The sequence below is a fragment of the Centrocercus urophasianus genome, unplaced genomic scaffold (assembly GCF_019232065.1).
Source record: "Centrocercus urophasianus isolate 14NV4802_14NV808 unplaced genomic scaffold, USGS_Curo_1.0 seq_5, whole genome shotgun sequence".
NCBI lineage: Eukaryota > Metazoa > Chordata > Aves > Galliformes > Phasianidae > Centrocercus > Centrocercus urophasianus.
In genome coordinates, this window is record NW_024885088.1 from 4,718,067 (window position 1) to 4,733,641 (window position 15,575).

At 37.7% G+C, this 15,575-nt stretch overlaps 1 protein-coding gene across 6 annotated transcripts in view; it reads right to left on the reverse strand.

The window, feature by feature from the left end:
• The window catches only part of SHISAL1 (shisa like 1), an 83,341-nt gene that overhangs the window by 31,479 nt on the left and 36,287 nt on the right, over nt 1-15,575 (reverse strand). For all 6 annotated transcript variants that reach the window (XR_006171529.1, XM_042835163.1, XM_042835161.1 and 3 more), the window contains one exon: nt 5,810-6,023. Coding sequence is in view for 5 of the 6 variants with exons in the window: in XM_042835163.1 (XP_042691097.1) it covers nt 5,810-6,023 (214 nt within the window). In the remaining variant the exon portion in view is untranslated. The remainder of the gene's footprint in view (nt 1-5,809; nt 6,024-15,575) is intronic.

The following is a 15,575-nucleotide window of genomic DNA, read 5'->3' on the forward strand; positions in this document are numbered from 1 at the left end:
CAGAGCTTTAAAGCTAGGACAGATGAGTAAAGTTATTAAAAGAAAAAAGAAAGAAAAGAGGTCGAGAACTGGGAGAACAAAAAGGGGGAAAAGTGCTAAAGCTCTGCAGGCGACACAATACTAAAAGTAAACAACTATCAGATGAAAGTGCAGTCTGGATTGGAAATTCTGAGTGAGGAAGATGAGGTGAGAGCAGAGAAGGAAAGAAACAAGTAAAAATGAATTTGTTAGGTGTGCAGGAAAGAACACTGATCTAGACTTAAGAGCTTATGTGGAAATAGGTGTGGAGGCTATGAAAATGAACAAGCAGAAGAGACACTAATAAAAAATGTCATTAGGAAGACAGCCATAGGGGAAAATGATCTCAGAGTAATAGTACTATGTAAGTACTCCCATCTGTTTGGAGCTGAACTTACACAAAGAGAATCTAGCACCAGCTCAACCATACTCATTCATAGACACTCAGGGAAACTTTGAGGGAATTGCATTTCATCAGAACATCAATCAAACTTGAAGAAAAAAGGCTGGGAACATGTATTGTAGATACAAGAAAGAAAGATATTTTGACAGTTTGAAAAAATGTCCCAAACTCTTTCAAACCTAAACCATTTCAAGCTCCTGCTTTGAACCTTCACTTCTGTTTAAACTGTTGTATGGCTCTTTCATTTTATACTAAAAAAAAAAAAGTCAGTAATTGAAACAAGAAATCACATGAGAAATCAGAATTTTAATTTCTGTTGCTGCCTGTAAGCACATAACAAGACTGATTCCCCTTTTCAGTGAGTGATCTTTCCACTAAGCTGATAAACACACCTAGATTAAATGAGGCTACATAGCAAACGATTGTGAGTAAGGACAGGAAGGTTGGGGCTGTTAACAGGCTCTTCTGCGTTACTGCAGGATTAAGCTAGCCTAGGATTTCAAACTTTTCAGTAAATTCCTAGAAGGATTGGAAGTAGACAAAGCATAGTGCTTCCAAGAGCCCTTAATTCAAAAGTCAGAAAGAAATCCACTGTAACAAATCCTGTCTTTCTGCACCATTACTGCCAACAGTGTCTGTGTTACAAAGATGTGAACTGTGTTTGATCCACAGGAAGAATGGAAATGTTAGAAAACGTTATTTTTGTTTAGCAGCAATTTGAGAGGGAGGAACATTTCTTATTGTTACCTCAGAAGAATTCATTGCTATTTCAGGCATTTAGTTTTACCCATCAGAATTTTGGTTTAGTGAAAATTAGAGTTATTTTGAGTGTTCCAATTTAAAGCAACAATTTATTAATCATGCCATATACGGATTCTCCATCTGTTCCTTCTAAATAACATCTGTTCCTCACAAGTACAGAAATGAAAGAGTGCCTTATTTAACTTAACAGACAGTGGGACAGCATCACTATCAAAGGAGCCTCGTGAAAGATCACAAGCAAAACTAATAGAGTAGTGCGCTTCATACACAGAGAGAAATGCTGTATTTTGATACACTTTGTTTCTCAAACTATTAAGTTGGTAGAAAATACTAATTTTGCTGATGTTCATAACTACATGAAAAATTAAAACTTCCCTACAAATTGAGAAGATACCTTAATTAGATAATAAACAACCTTACATCTGTACCGCTGAATAACAGTAGGGCCAGAGACAGGGCAAAGAACTGGGAATCAAAGCACCTAGGACTGTATCATTTCATTGAGCTGAATTATTTAATTTTAAAAGTTTCACCCTGCAATTTGATTTTTCTGCGCTTCTGTGCAGAAGTTTCATTTTGATAAAAAAAATAAGTCTGAATGGATTCTAAATCTGTCAAGATTCAATTTATTGGAGTTTGTTCCTTCACCATGACAGACAAGTCTAATTTGGTTGCTTTGGTGTGGTTGTATCTCCTTCTCCCCCTCTCTGGGTGAAAAGCCTGTCTTCATCTCCTAATTCTCCCACCCTCCCAACAGGTGATTCTGGAGCTTTGCTTTTAGCTTCCATACAAGGTTAGCGTAGTAATGCTGGAGTGACTTCCAAGGCCATCCTGCCCAGTCCTCTGCTGTCACAGACCCACAGACAGAAAAACTGAATATGGAGTAAAGTTACATGATCATTCCTTCCTAGCTTGTACATGAAACAGAATAATTCATGGATCTACCACAAAAGCTTAGGAGCTCTTTATTACAAGACACTTCGGCTTTTACAGAAATAGAATATACATATGCTAAGAATTTGCTATAGAATTGATGCAGATATTTACTTTTGCAAATATTTGCTCTGGCTTCAAGAAGCCTTGAATTGGGCTCTCTGAGGAAAATAAATACTTTTTTTACCCGTCTCATCCAATTCCATGTACAAAATCCTACACAGATTTCTCTGACACCCCTACAAAGAAGTGAAAATAGACAGATTATGTTATTATTTTTACCCATGCAATTCCTTCAATCTAATTTATTAATTTTTTGATAGAGATGGCAAGCAGGTTTTGGACTAAGCTGTTTTTTAGAAGAGTTTGTTGGTTTTTTTTTATATGCTGCACACGAACAGAAAATAATTCATTAAGGAATTCGGGCTTAAAAAAGCCCAACAAATCAAAACAATTGTGAGCAGAATTCTACAGCTGCAGTATAAATGTGGGCAGATGGCCATGGAAAATGCTTCTTTCCCTATTCTAGTTAAAAAGGACTGTTACTTGCAGTAGTAACACGTTTTAAGTGTTGCCCCAAGCAAATGCAAGCTTATCTCCTTGCAAATTCTTTGGTACTTCTATCACTGAGGAAACCTCAGTATTTTTTTACATACACACTAAAATAGAAGATATCTAAAGATGTTTATCCCATCTTCTATTTTCCTGAAGAATCCACTGCTGCAGTACCTAAGAGGTCTTCCCAGCTAGATTGCATCTTTTTGGAACAGTTGGTGGTGGAAATGAAAATTTTATGTATTTATTTAGCTTTGCTTTCTGTAAAGAAGATTTTCTGTGAGATATTTAACCAAATGCCAGCTCTGCAGGGGACATGCTGCACATGGAGAAAGATACTGCTATTCTGGTCTCACATTGCTTTTGGTGCAGTGTTGTAATGTGCTGTGCTAAAGCCATTCAACTCTGAAAAACTGGAATAAAACATAAAAAAACCACGGATGCATTACAGACTGCCATAACGCTGTTCCAGTGTCAGATCAAGGGCTCCTAACACAGTACTGCTGCTGATTCCTACCAGAACATGCATAACAGAGAATCTGAGAGGACAAATACAAGACTCAGGTTAATACCATTTTTAAGAATAATCAAATAACTTATTAGACAAAGTGTTATGGAAAGATTTTTGGATGGCAGAACCTTTTTTGTCTGTTAGACTTCACTGGTATTCCTATATTTAATACCACATGAATTGCTAACATTTAAAAATATTATAAACTGATTAGTCTGTGTGATTGCAAAGATATAGACCAGTATTCTGCAGTTACCAAAACACAGAAATGTTTAGTTATGGAAATTTAAGTAATGTAAATAAACCCACTATCATTACACTGTATGACTATAGAAGACAAATGTGGTTTTTCAGCCATGTCACAACAAAGGAATTACATATGACTTCATTAATTTTTCCCCTCAGTTGCCTGATAAAACAAGAGATGTGTTTTGATGATCACAAGAATGGCAAAGGGGAAAAATAACAAAATATTAACAATATTGAATCATTCTTCCCTTAAAACTATAATAACTATAATGCTGTTTTTTTCAGTTCATTGCTACTCCCATATCCTAAATCATTCATTCTCTGCAGCCACAGTACAACAGGTTTCACCAGATTTTTTTTTCACTGGTGTGTGAAATTAGATCTAAAGAAATAGCTGACTTTGTAACAGTAAAGTGAATCCGGGATGTATTAGAATCCAAATAAAGTTAAATTACAAAAATTAAATAAAGTCCGAGTGTGTTAAGATGTTTATTATAATGACCTAAGTGCAGGCATCTAGGCTTCGCTTCTTTCTGCTTTTCTACAGCACATTAAAATCGTAAGAAAGTCTTCTACAAATCTCAGTGAGCTCAAGATGAGATTTCTCTCTGTCTCTTTACACTGGAGGATTTTTAATAGACAGTCAGCTTCTCTTCATTTTCCTGGCCCTGATGGATTTAATATCTCAGAAAGTTGCAAAAGGGGAATAGTGGTTTCACTCATGCACTTCTCTAAACAATCTCTCCAAAAGCTCGTTTTTGTATTTAACATTTTCTCTCACACCTTTGCTTTGCACCTTTGATCAGCACGTAGCTAATGTCCACAAGAAATTCTGGACTGAAGACATATGTAAGTTATGCACTCTGCAAGTGATTCTCAATGACTCTTACCAACAAACACTACAGAAATAGCCTCTTCTCCATCATGAAGTGACTTTTAAAGAAGCGACTGCTTGATTAAAACTAAAATCAAGTTACACTAGGCTCTAAGTATTTTAATTAAAGCCAGATCCCATAGCCCATAGAATACCAAATGACCTTCTTTCCCATTGATGAACTGCTTACACATCACAGCCCTAAAATAGAAAGAACTCTATGTTTACTTCTGTGGGTGCATGCATGTGTGTGTACATGTACATGTGAATGCACATGCAAACAACAAGGCAAGTGGCAGAGAAATGTTCTACATCCCAGGAGATACTATGCAAGTATCACTCTTTTACACTACGTATGCTACAGGCTCCTTCATTCTAGGTGGTAGTTGCTAACACCTTTTAAGTTATGTGTGCAATCTATACAAGATTCAAACATCAGAAGGCAGAGCTGTAGGAAAGTTGTTAAAGAAGACAACACTGAGCTGGCTGCTGCTTGCTGCAGTTAAAAGCTAAAGGAGCCAACATCAGAACATCAGTATTCTAGCTCTGCACCTTGTACTATATAGATGAATGACAACAAGCTGACCAAGGTTTGCATCAGAAAACAAAACACTGAAATCCCCATAGTAACCAAAAATCAATAGGTTGGAATTCCAGCTGTCTTTAAACTGTCCCTTTCTTGCCCTGAAAGGCCTGGATACCAGAATAAAATGTCAGGAGAAAGCAGACAGATCAGAATTTGACTGTGGGAGTTTACATCAGCTGAAAGTTGCCCTCTGCACCAAGAGAAATTACAGTGGATTAGTGTGGCCAGAATATAAAATATGATACAAGATAGATCACAAGTGAGCATTTTGCCATCATAAATAAGTAATCAGTAACAAACATCTGCTTGCTACAGATTAGTTTCTTATGAAAAAAAAAACACAAAACCAACAAAACAAAACTAACTGATATTTAACCTAAGGATAGGCCCAGAACTACATGGAAGTATCTCAGGTGAGAGGCAAGGAGACCACACAGTGTTGGTATATAAGCAAATACATTCTGTTCCCCAAGGTCAGAGATTACAAGAGATTTACATGTGAAATATCAGAGATTCAATACAGGGCTGACATGGAAAAAGTCAGCTCCCTCCCTCTTCCCCCATGGATATGGTTTTGAGGTTTATTTTTACAGACGTACATTTAAATATAGTTCAGATAAGACTGAAGCTGAGGAGAGACTGTTCATTTGTAACTTTTACATGTATCTTTATATCTCTTGTATTTATATGCAGCTTTTACTTACACACTGTCCAAACAATGTTTATAATATGCACCAAAGCAATGAAAGCAAAGCTAAAATACCATTTTTTTAAAAAAGTTCTACAATAGCAAAAGCCTTTCAGCAATGTTTCTCTGTGTGTGAATATTTTAATTGCTCCTATCATTAAGTACACCTCAGACTACATTACTAGACCAGGAACAGTTTGGTGAAGAGCACTTAAAACTCATGTACTTACTTATGCATATATCCATCTACATTCCCTGTTAAGTTCATCTGCATAACAGTCTGAAATTCTGTCTCATTGCAGCAGTATTTAAACACTGTGTTGTTATGGTGACAGCAAAAGATGTAAGATTTATTGTCAGAAAGACGGGGGCAGTGAAAACCAAAGTGGTAGCGTCCTTTGTAGTCTGTATATGGCTCGCAGACCCGAAAATGTGCGGACAACACTGTAAAACAAAGAACAGTATTAGCATGGTGAGTCATTTCTGTCATCTGTGTGCTATGAACTACAGTTTTTCATTGGTTAAGCTTAAACAACTGCTCTTTGACTTCTGAAAAAGTTAATATTTCAGAACTTTCAACATTATAACAATTTATATTAAAAACCATAGCATTTAGAATTTTTTTTTTTTTTGACTTTTACTACTGCTATAATTCTGGTAACTGTCATTTATTTCAAGAGAAGAGAAGAACTGCTTCAAGCAGTTCCAAGCCAAGAAACACAGTAGTGTTGTTTAGGAAAACATTTTCATGGTGCGTACACTGATATCCACAAACACCTAACAATGTCCATGTTTGATTTTCCATCAATGACTTCATAGAAACAAAAAGCTGATATAAAAACTGCAACAAAAGTTTGAAGATGCTTGATTCTGGTCATTGTTACTGATAGAAATCTCTTTTCCACTGTGAAGGTAGTTCTTCAGTAAGGATTGTTCTGTCAGATATAGAAAGTACAAAACAGTTTAACAGATCTCAACAACTTTGAATTTGCAAGCAGACAGAACTAATAGAAATACAGCTACTCCTGGGAATTCTTACAGGTCTTCTTGATTAAATTCTCATGTAAAGTGTTTATTACCCCTCTGGGAACATTTTTTCCTGGACTGTCACAATGCTTTTACCATCACTTTTCCTGAAAAAGACATAAAAGGAAGGCCATCCATACTCTTTGAATGCAGCTGACTGCTGCAGTGACTGGCACACTGTGGTTACAGCTGCATGGTAAGATCGCAGGCAGCCTGCTGGTTACCAGCAGCTCTGAACTGGAAGCCATGCAATCACCTCAGTTTGCCTGAACTAAGCAAGCGTGCCGAGGGGCAGCAGGGAGAGCCCTTCCAGCATGGTTGTTAATCACCTACATGTGAATACTTTGTACATCTGAAAAGTCCTGTACAAAAAAAGCTCCATATACTGACACCATTCTGATTCATTTTTGTGGAAGGCCCTGCAGTATTAAGGGCTATGCGTACCATAGGGTGCCCAAAGGCCTTCCACTCTAAAGAGAACAAAATATAGAAGTCAAGAATCTGAATGCACAAGTGGCAGTGAAGTGTTTTTACTCTGATTAGAGAACAGAGGCACAGTAATGCTGTGGGCAACTGTGCTTTGTGAGGTCACACGGACTGAAGATGCTCACTTTAGGCTGGCAGAATTAACTCTTCTAACTTGATGTATGATTTTCATATATGTTTATCAGTACATGAGGATACTTATAATGACTGGCATAGATTGAGCTTAACTGTACAGCATCTCTCCACACACAGTTCCTGTTGACTGAAAATCGTTGCTTTCTCATTTTTATTTTCAGGTTGCTCGCATTCTTTTACTGTCGGCTTAATCAAATTTTAATGATCATTGCAGTGGAAATGACTTCTTTATTTATGCGTATAGAGGGATACAGAACAAAGCATTAAACTGAGGAGAAAACAAGGTCACATATTCCCTTCTGAATGAAGGAAAACTACTCTAAACATTTTACAGTCTGAATTATGTATTTATTTTAATGGCTAAACTGAGGCCTAAAAAAAATTGCATGAGAATCTCACAAAATCAGTGCAGGAATTCATTTGCATCCTCTCATGCCAATGTTTAGTTTTTCATTTACCTGAAACATGGTCCTCCTTGATAATAGGACATGTGTGGCTAGAATGCAAACTTAGGTTTTGTAACCACAAATTTATTGAGAAAAAAAAAACAACACCAAACCAGATAGATGAGGGCCTCCAAGGACAATCAAATGTGTATAAAACCTGATTCACCCTTTATGAAAGTTCCTATCTCCACTTGTCTCTATTTCTACTGATTGAAGATCTTACAGCAGTTATCCTCCAAAAACAGACCTCAGCTCCATTCCTAAAATTAGCTGAGATGAACCTAAGCTCTAGTATTAGTGTAGCACAGTGTTCAGAGAGGCAAGTAATCTCAGATATGGATTGGTAGGATAATGCAACTATTATGCACATTATGTACACACACACACCTGTCATTATTACTTTAACAACAAAGAAAATCCCTTCATAGACAATGTCAGTCGGGATCTGAAGAGCTTGAAGAATGCTGTGATTACCAAAGGAATACAGACATATGTATTTGTTTGAACAAGTACTACCTTCTCTCTCCCCTTGCCCCATCACCTTAAATAACATAGCAGTAAAATGTAGGTGTTCCATGATTGATCCACATTTGAAAAATTACAATGGCTGAGGTTGGAAAGAAAGTTGCCTGGCCCAACCCCTGCTCAGACAGGGCCACCAGAGAGCTGCTGATCAAGCCGATAGGCAGCTTTTGAAAATCTCCAAAAAGGAGGCTCCACAACCTCTCCAGGCAATCTGTGCCAGGGCTCTGTCAACTGCATGGGATGAGATTGCTTCCTAGTGCTCATAGGGAGCCCCCTGTATTCTAGTTTGTGCCCACTGCATCTAGTTCTGGTACTAGGCAGCACCGAAAAGAGCCTGGCTCTGTCCTCGTTGCATATTCAGGTATTTACATTCATTAATGAGATTCCCCTGAGACTTCTTTTCTCTAAGCTATATAGTCTCTCAGCATTTCCTGATATGAGAGATGCTCCAGAAAATTCTTCATCTTAATAGACTTTTGTTGGTTTCTTTTCATTATCTCTGTCTCTTGCCTGTACAGGGGGGCCCAGAGCTGAACACAGTATTTTTGATGTAGCCTCAGCAGTGCTGAGTAGAGCGGAGGGATCACCTTCACCAACTTGCTGGCAATACTTTGCAACCCAAGACACTATTACCTATCTTAAATACAATGGCACTCCACTGTTTCATTTTCAACTTGATGCCCACCAGTATTCCCAGGTCTTTTTCTGCCAAGTTGCTTTTCAGTTGGGCAGTCCCAGCATGCACATGTGCATATTCCTCTCTAGTGACGAGACCTCTTTTTCTCCACACAAGATACCTGTCAGCCCAGATCTCCAGCTTGTCCGGGTCCCTTTGGAAGGCAGCATGAACTTCTGGTCTCTCAGCTACTCCTTCCACTTCTGCATCATCAATAAACTTGCTGGGGTGCACTCTCTTCCATCATCATTTTAGTTTTAACTATGCACGTTTATTATTATTATTATTATTATTATTATTATTATTATTATTAAAGCTGAGACCTATGGCACAGAAGAAATTCATAAACCAAACAGAGTATTTGAGTAATGATTTGATTTCTAAAATGACCAGAAGCTTGATTCATTTACTTAAATACAAAACTCTGGTGCCTGTTAAGATTTCCCCAGTCTGTCCTGCCTCCTCTCCAGCTTTCAGTGAAGAAAGTTCAGGTCTCTCATAGCTCCAGTGCACACATGGATGAGCAAGAGCAAGTCAAATGGCATTAAATTAACATGGTTAAGCTCTTGTAAAGGGCCCTAGGCATTCTGTAAATGTTTAATACCAGCTTGCAGGGATGCATTACAAACATTCTAATGCATACAGTTCTACTAATCATTGTTACTAGGAAAAAAGCATCCATGTCTAATGTCAACAAACAGAAAGAACATTGACCTCCTTTCTGGTAGTCACACAGATCAGTGTATCAAAGTAATGCCTGCTTTGTGTTTTACTGTAGATCTCTTTACAATCAGGGAGCTTTCCTGTAAGTCACGTTTCTGGGCCTAGTAAATCTGAGTGAAATGGTAGCCTTCATGGAGTAGCCTTGCACCTCAGTAGTGACATTTATTCATAGCATTTTTATTCACAGTAGTGAGCTGAAGAGTATCCATTTAATCTTTCTCTGATAAATTGCCTGCTTCAGATGCTTCAAATGAAGATATATCTGTGTTATGCTGTGCAAAAAATGTTCTTTTAAGATATATACAAGCTACTTCAAAAGTAATGCCTCCTGTTTTATAGTACTGGCTAATGACGTTAGAGGCAATGTTGGCAGTATGGCTGCAGAGGCTGAATCTTCCCACCGATAATCCATTACATTTTCTTGCTGTGAGACAGATGGTAGCAGAGGGACAACCTGACTAAATAACGTCTGTACTGGAAGTGTGGAGGCAGCAAAGGTGTGTCATGAAATTCCTCCGTGTGAAAAAAAATGGCACCCATTGACATTCACTGACATTTGGAGACCAAACAGTAGCTGTGAGCACAGTGAGGTGGTGGGTGGTGCATTTCAGGAGTGGCAACGGTGACAGTGGGACACCTCTGCTGGTACAGATTTTTACAAACGCAGCATGCAGGTTCTTGTTCTGCACTGATGAAAATGCACAACTAATCATGGTGATTATGTTGAAAAACAGCATTTCGTAGCTGAGAATTTGCTGCATTCAATACTCTTATCGTGCTCTTTGTATCTGTTACAATTTCCACAGAAATAAATAGGAAGCATTACTTTCAGAGCAATCTACAGATGTACCTCATTATACCTTCATTTATCATGCTTACTTGATATACAATTAGATGAATGTTATGGCATATACATGTTAAATGTAGACTTTTTTTTTTGTACGATGCCTTTTTCCTTTAAAAGTGTTAGATTACTACATTACAGCTACATAGTAATTTTTGCAGTGTTTAGTATAGATTGTTGTTTCAAATTTGAGACATTTTAAGAGAAAATGCTAGAACTAGCTTTGAAAATAATAGGATAGCAAAACTACGAGTTTTCATATATAGTTCCTGCAGCTTAGCCTGGGTAAATTACAGCCAGGTTAAACTACTGCAAGAGAACAACAGCCCTGTGAGGTTAGGCTTGAGTTGTATATGGCTCCAGTGCATGTTGTCAGAACTGAAACTCCTTCTCATAAGCAATGGAATACTTCCACACTTCTCAAACTATCCAGTGCTGAAAAAGAAACTGCATTGTGAGAATGCATTAAAAGGCTCCAGGAAGGTTTAGATTCTTCCTCACTGCAAAGTAGTTTACTTATCAGCACATGTGAAATGTTCTCTGATCCCTAGGCAGATTCTTTGACCATTCTGAAGGAAAATTAAACACAGCTGAATTTGGTGATGAAAAAAAGGGGAAGGATGACTACAGATAGAAGGCAGAATAGAAGATAACATTGGGTCAGAGCGTGAGTTAAGCTTCTAATAAAATGTATTCCCAAACAAACCCTTAAATAGTAAAATGCGTGCTAGTGATTACAATAAATAGACAAAAAAAAAAAAGCATGAAGTGATGTTTGAGTTCTGGTCTGAATTTGCTAGTCACTGCGTGGTGGGATAACCCTAGTTGGCAGCTATCACCACAAAGTCACTCATGAACTCCTCCTCCTAGTGAGAGGGGGAAGAAAATCAGAAGGGCAAAGTGAGAAAACTTGTGGGTTGAGATAAAGGCAGTTTAATTTGTGAAGAAGAACAGAAGAAAAAAATAGGTGACATGAAGTCAATCACGCACCACCAGTGGAGAGATGTCTAGTCCATTCCCCAAGCAACGGCAATTAATGGGGAAAAAAAAAAAAAAAAAAGCAACAAACTCCTGTCACAGCTTTATGGCTGGGCATGACATTATCTGCTCTGGAAAATCACTTTGGTCATTGTGATTCAGGGGGTCTGGCTGTACAGCCCCAATGAGAAACAGAAAATGCCTTGATGTTGTGTAAGCAGCGTCCAGCAACAGCTGCAGCGTTGCTGTGCTATCAATGCTGTATTGGTCATCAGTCTGAAACACAGCACCACAGAAGCTGCTGGAAAGCAAAATAATCCCATCCAGCCAAATCCAGTACACCGTGACAAAGCATTACACAGTTTACAATAAATCAATCATTTCACTTGCTGTATTTGCTTATTGGATCTCTGATTCCTAGAGCAAACTAAAGTATAATGTTTTACAAAATATTTTTCCTGAAAATAACTCAAATCCTGAGCATGAAAGAGCCTTATCTCTACAGCAATACTTAGGATGAAAGTAATGTAGCTGAAAGGCTGTGGGTTGTCTGTTGCAAAGATGGCAGCTGTTTCTGGAGTGGATTTGCATGTGGAAATTCTCATCCTGTTTTTAAAAGGCATTACTGAACAGGTTGATGATATAGATGCTCCTATCTCTGTTCCTACTAATTTCCGGAGAATAGTCTGCTATGCTTCAACAGACTGATTTGATCTCATCTTAAAATTTATCCAGTCTACCATAAAAAGTAAACAGCCAGTGTATATGAAGCTGCTACTGCAGCCCTACCTGTTCATGGTTAAACTGTGCAATTTTTTTTCTAATTTAGTCGCATAATTTTTCAAGTACCAGAATTTTCAGAATGGCTGATCATTATAAGCTTTCCAAATAAATCCATACAAATACTCACATATTTACATTTTACTTAGCACAACACCAATCATCTGAGAGTCTCTGACAATTTTGCTATGTAAACATTCATGTTTTAATTGAAAGGATAATTAATGTAACATGCAAATAATGTCAAATTTTGCTTGCTAGTATTAGCTTCGATGCCATCCCTTATGTATTTCAATCCATTACATGAATCTATCAATATTCCTGTACAGTAAAAATAGGCATTACAGTGGCCTGAGAGGATATCTTACCATATGACTGCATGCTGCTTCTCCCTCTATTAGAGGCTCCCTATTCAGTTAGTACAGTTAATAAACGTCCATGTATTCTGAAATCATGCATCACTGTGATAAAACAAAATCAATCTGAAGTTTTAGTATGCCCAATTTATCTTTTTTTTTTTTTTTTTCTTCATGGGGTCACAGTCTATTTCTCATATATTTTTATCTATTTCTATTACATATTTCTATTATAACTATTTCTGCATGCATCAGGACAGGTTAGGGGATGATCTGCTGGAGATGAGCTCTGTGGAGAAGGACATGAGGGTGGGTCCTTGTCAACAACGGATTAGCCATGAGCTAGCAGTGTGCTCTGCTGCCAAAGAAGGAATGGCATCTTGGGGTGTGTTAAAAAGAGCATGGCCAGCAGGTTGAGGGAGGTGATCCTCCCTCTCTACTCTGCCCTGGTGATGCTATGTTTAGACTACTGTGTTCAGTTCTGGGTTTCCCAGTCCAAAAGAGACAGGGATCTCCTAGAAGCAGTCCAGCAGAGAGCCACAAAGATGATAAAGCTCCTGGAGCATCTTCCATATGAGGAAAGGCTGAGTAACCTGGGTCTGTTCAGCCTGGGGAAGAGAGGACAGACTGGATCTGATAAATGTTTACAAATATCTAAAGGGAGTTAGGAGGCAAATAGATGAGGCCAGACTCTTCTTGGTGATGTGTAGCTATAGGACAAGGAACAAGTGCCAAAACTTGAACATAGGAAGTTCCATACTAACATGAGGAAGAACTTCTTTACAGAATGGGCAATGGAGGAGCACTTGAAAAGGTTACCCAGAGAGGTTGTGGAGTCTTCTTCTGCAAAGATATGAAGATCTGTTTGGATGCCTACCTGTGCGACCTATTATAGGGTACATGCTTTAGCAGGGAGGTCCCTTCCAACCCCCACAATTCTGTAATTCTAACCACACAGCTCAAGCTGCCGAATTTTAGCCTCATCCTTAGCCACCACCACAGTACCAGACCTACTGCCACTGTTTCCTTTTCTGACAAAAAGGAGTTTGGGCCCTGAGAAAAGCTGTTCTGGGAACTTGCCTGTTAACTTCTGCCCTTTCCTTCTGCCTGCAGAGCCAATTGCACTTCAAATTACTGAGTGCAGTTTACAAGCATGCGTATAGATTTAAGAACTTGAGTATTTGTATGTCAAAGATTGGAAGTGAGGCACAGTTTCACAGGTGAAAATCTGAAAATCTAGGAAACTCAAGAAGTTTTGCCTTTAGATTTTCATTTCAGCTCAGTTTAAGAATGCTGTTTGTATAATTTCAGTGAGAGTAGCAATCTCTTTTTTCCCCTCATCACTCTCAGTGCATTAAGCCATTAGTTTTCCTTTATGGAAGATGATCCTACGCAAAAAAAAAAAAAAAAAAAAAAAGTACACACATGCTGTCTACAAAATAACAAATAATAAATGTTATCCTTTCATTCATGTCCCATGAAAGGTCATTTAGCAATGGTTTAAACCTAATCCTACAGATGTCAGTAGTAAAATTCCCCAATGAGTGGAACTTAGCTAGCATGAAAGACTTGTGGTGACTCCAAATGAAGCCTGCACTCTACACTGACTACTACTATTGGTATGTACATTATGTAAGAACTAAAGGTCATATATAACTAGTTTCAAATAAAAAACTGTATATCAGAGGCACTAAGTTTTGTCTCCTAAGAAAAAAATATGTCAAGCCATTGGCTTTTTGCTTGTGTTTGAGGTAACAGGTGTTTATGTAGCAGCAGATTACTACTGTTTGCAAGCATAGTGCTATCCTCCATTCTACTTGAACACAGATATATTTAAATTATCTTGGGGAAAATGATTGGAAAAGTGAAGTTTCAGGTGGTCTCTAGTAGAAGTCCCCTAAAATGGGCAGTAAAAGTACGAAAACATAATAAAAATCAAAAGAAGAGACCAGAACAGCTTTGTGATGTTTGATCAGTGGGATATAATCACGGAAGCCTTCTTGAATAACTGACTTTTCTTTTACACCAGGGAAATAGCTTTCTGAAATGACCTGAACCTGAAAAAACACAAAGAGATTGCTCTGATCTCCCATGCCTGATTCTTGTGCACATGAGGCTGGTAGAAATGAAAAGACTCCACAAGAAAATAAAATTTTAAGATTACACCAACAAGTAGTTTAGCTGATAATAGTGTAACATTTTTCACAAAAGGAGATTAGATCTATAGCTAGGTAATTATTTATCCTTAGTAAGAATCAAGCTGAACATTTGCAAACAAGCACCAGTACTGTGGGAAAGAAAATCCATACATCAAATAACTGATGGGGATATAACATTGCACATTACAGACATCACACATATGCAATAATATGCCAACTCTTACTGAAGCACAAAGATATCTGAAGATACATAATCTCTGGTAAAGTTTTAAGTATGGTGATTATGGATGCGGTGCGATGTAAGGGAATATGGAGCAATGATGGAAAAAAACATCAACCACATTTTCAGTTAAAAAGCACTTCAGGAAGGGAGGGCAAAGGAAGCCTTAGTCAGAGTTAATAATTCCTAAGACCAAATCTATTTGGCCTGTGAATATTCACCCCTTCTTTTTGTTGTAAATGAAAACATTCATCTATCATTACAAAATAAATAAAAAAATAAATAAGTAAATAAATTCCATGTCTTCAATGTCGCAGATACCTTCTGAAGAACAAATGCAACTAGCAATCATAGCACTCAACTAATTCTCAATATAACAGCTGACAGATTGCTGCAAGATCTGTGTGCTAGTACCAAATATCTAGGGCAGATCTAGTGAGTATCTACAGAAATAAACATATATTCCCTTCTAGTTCTGTCAGTTCTTCAGATTTGGGAAAATTTGCATTCTATCATGTCATACATTTTTCTTTAAGTATGTGTGTGTATATATATATAAATATAATGTAAGTTACATCATATCTGATGTGTACTCATTTCAAATACAGTTAAAGTTCAGTGTTCAATCTTTCACATGCGCAT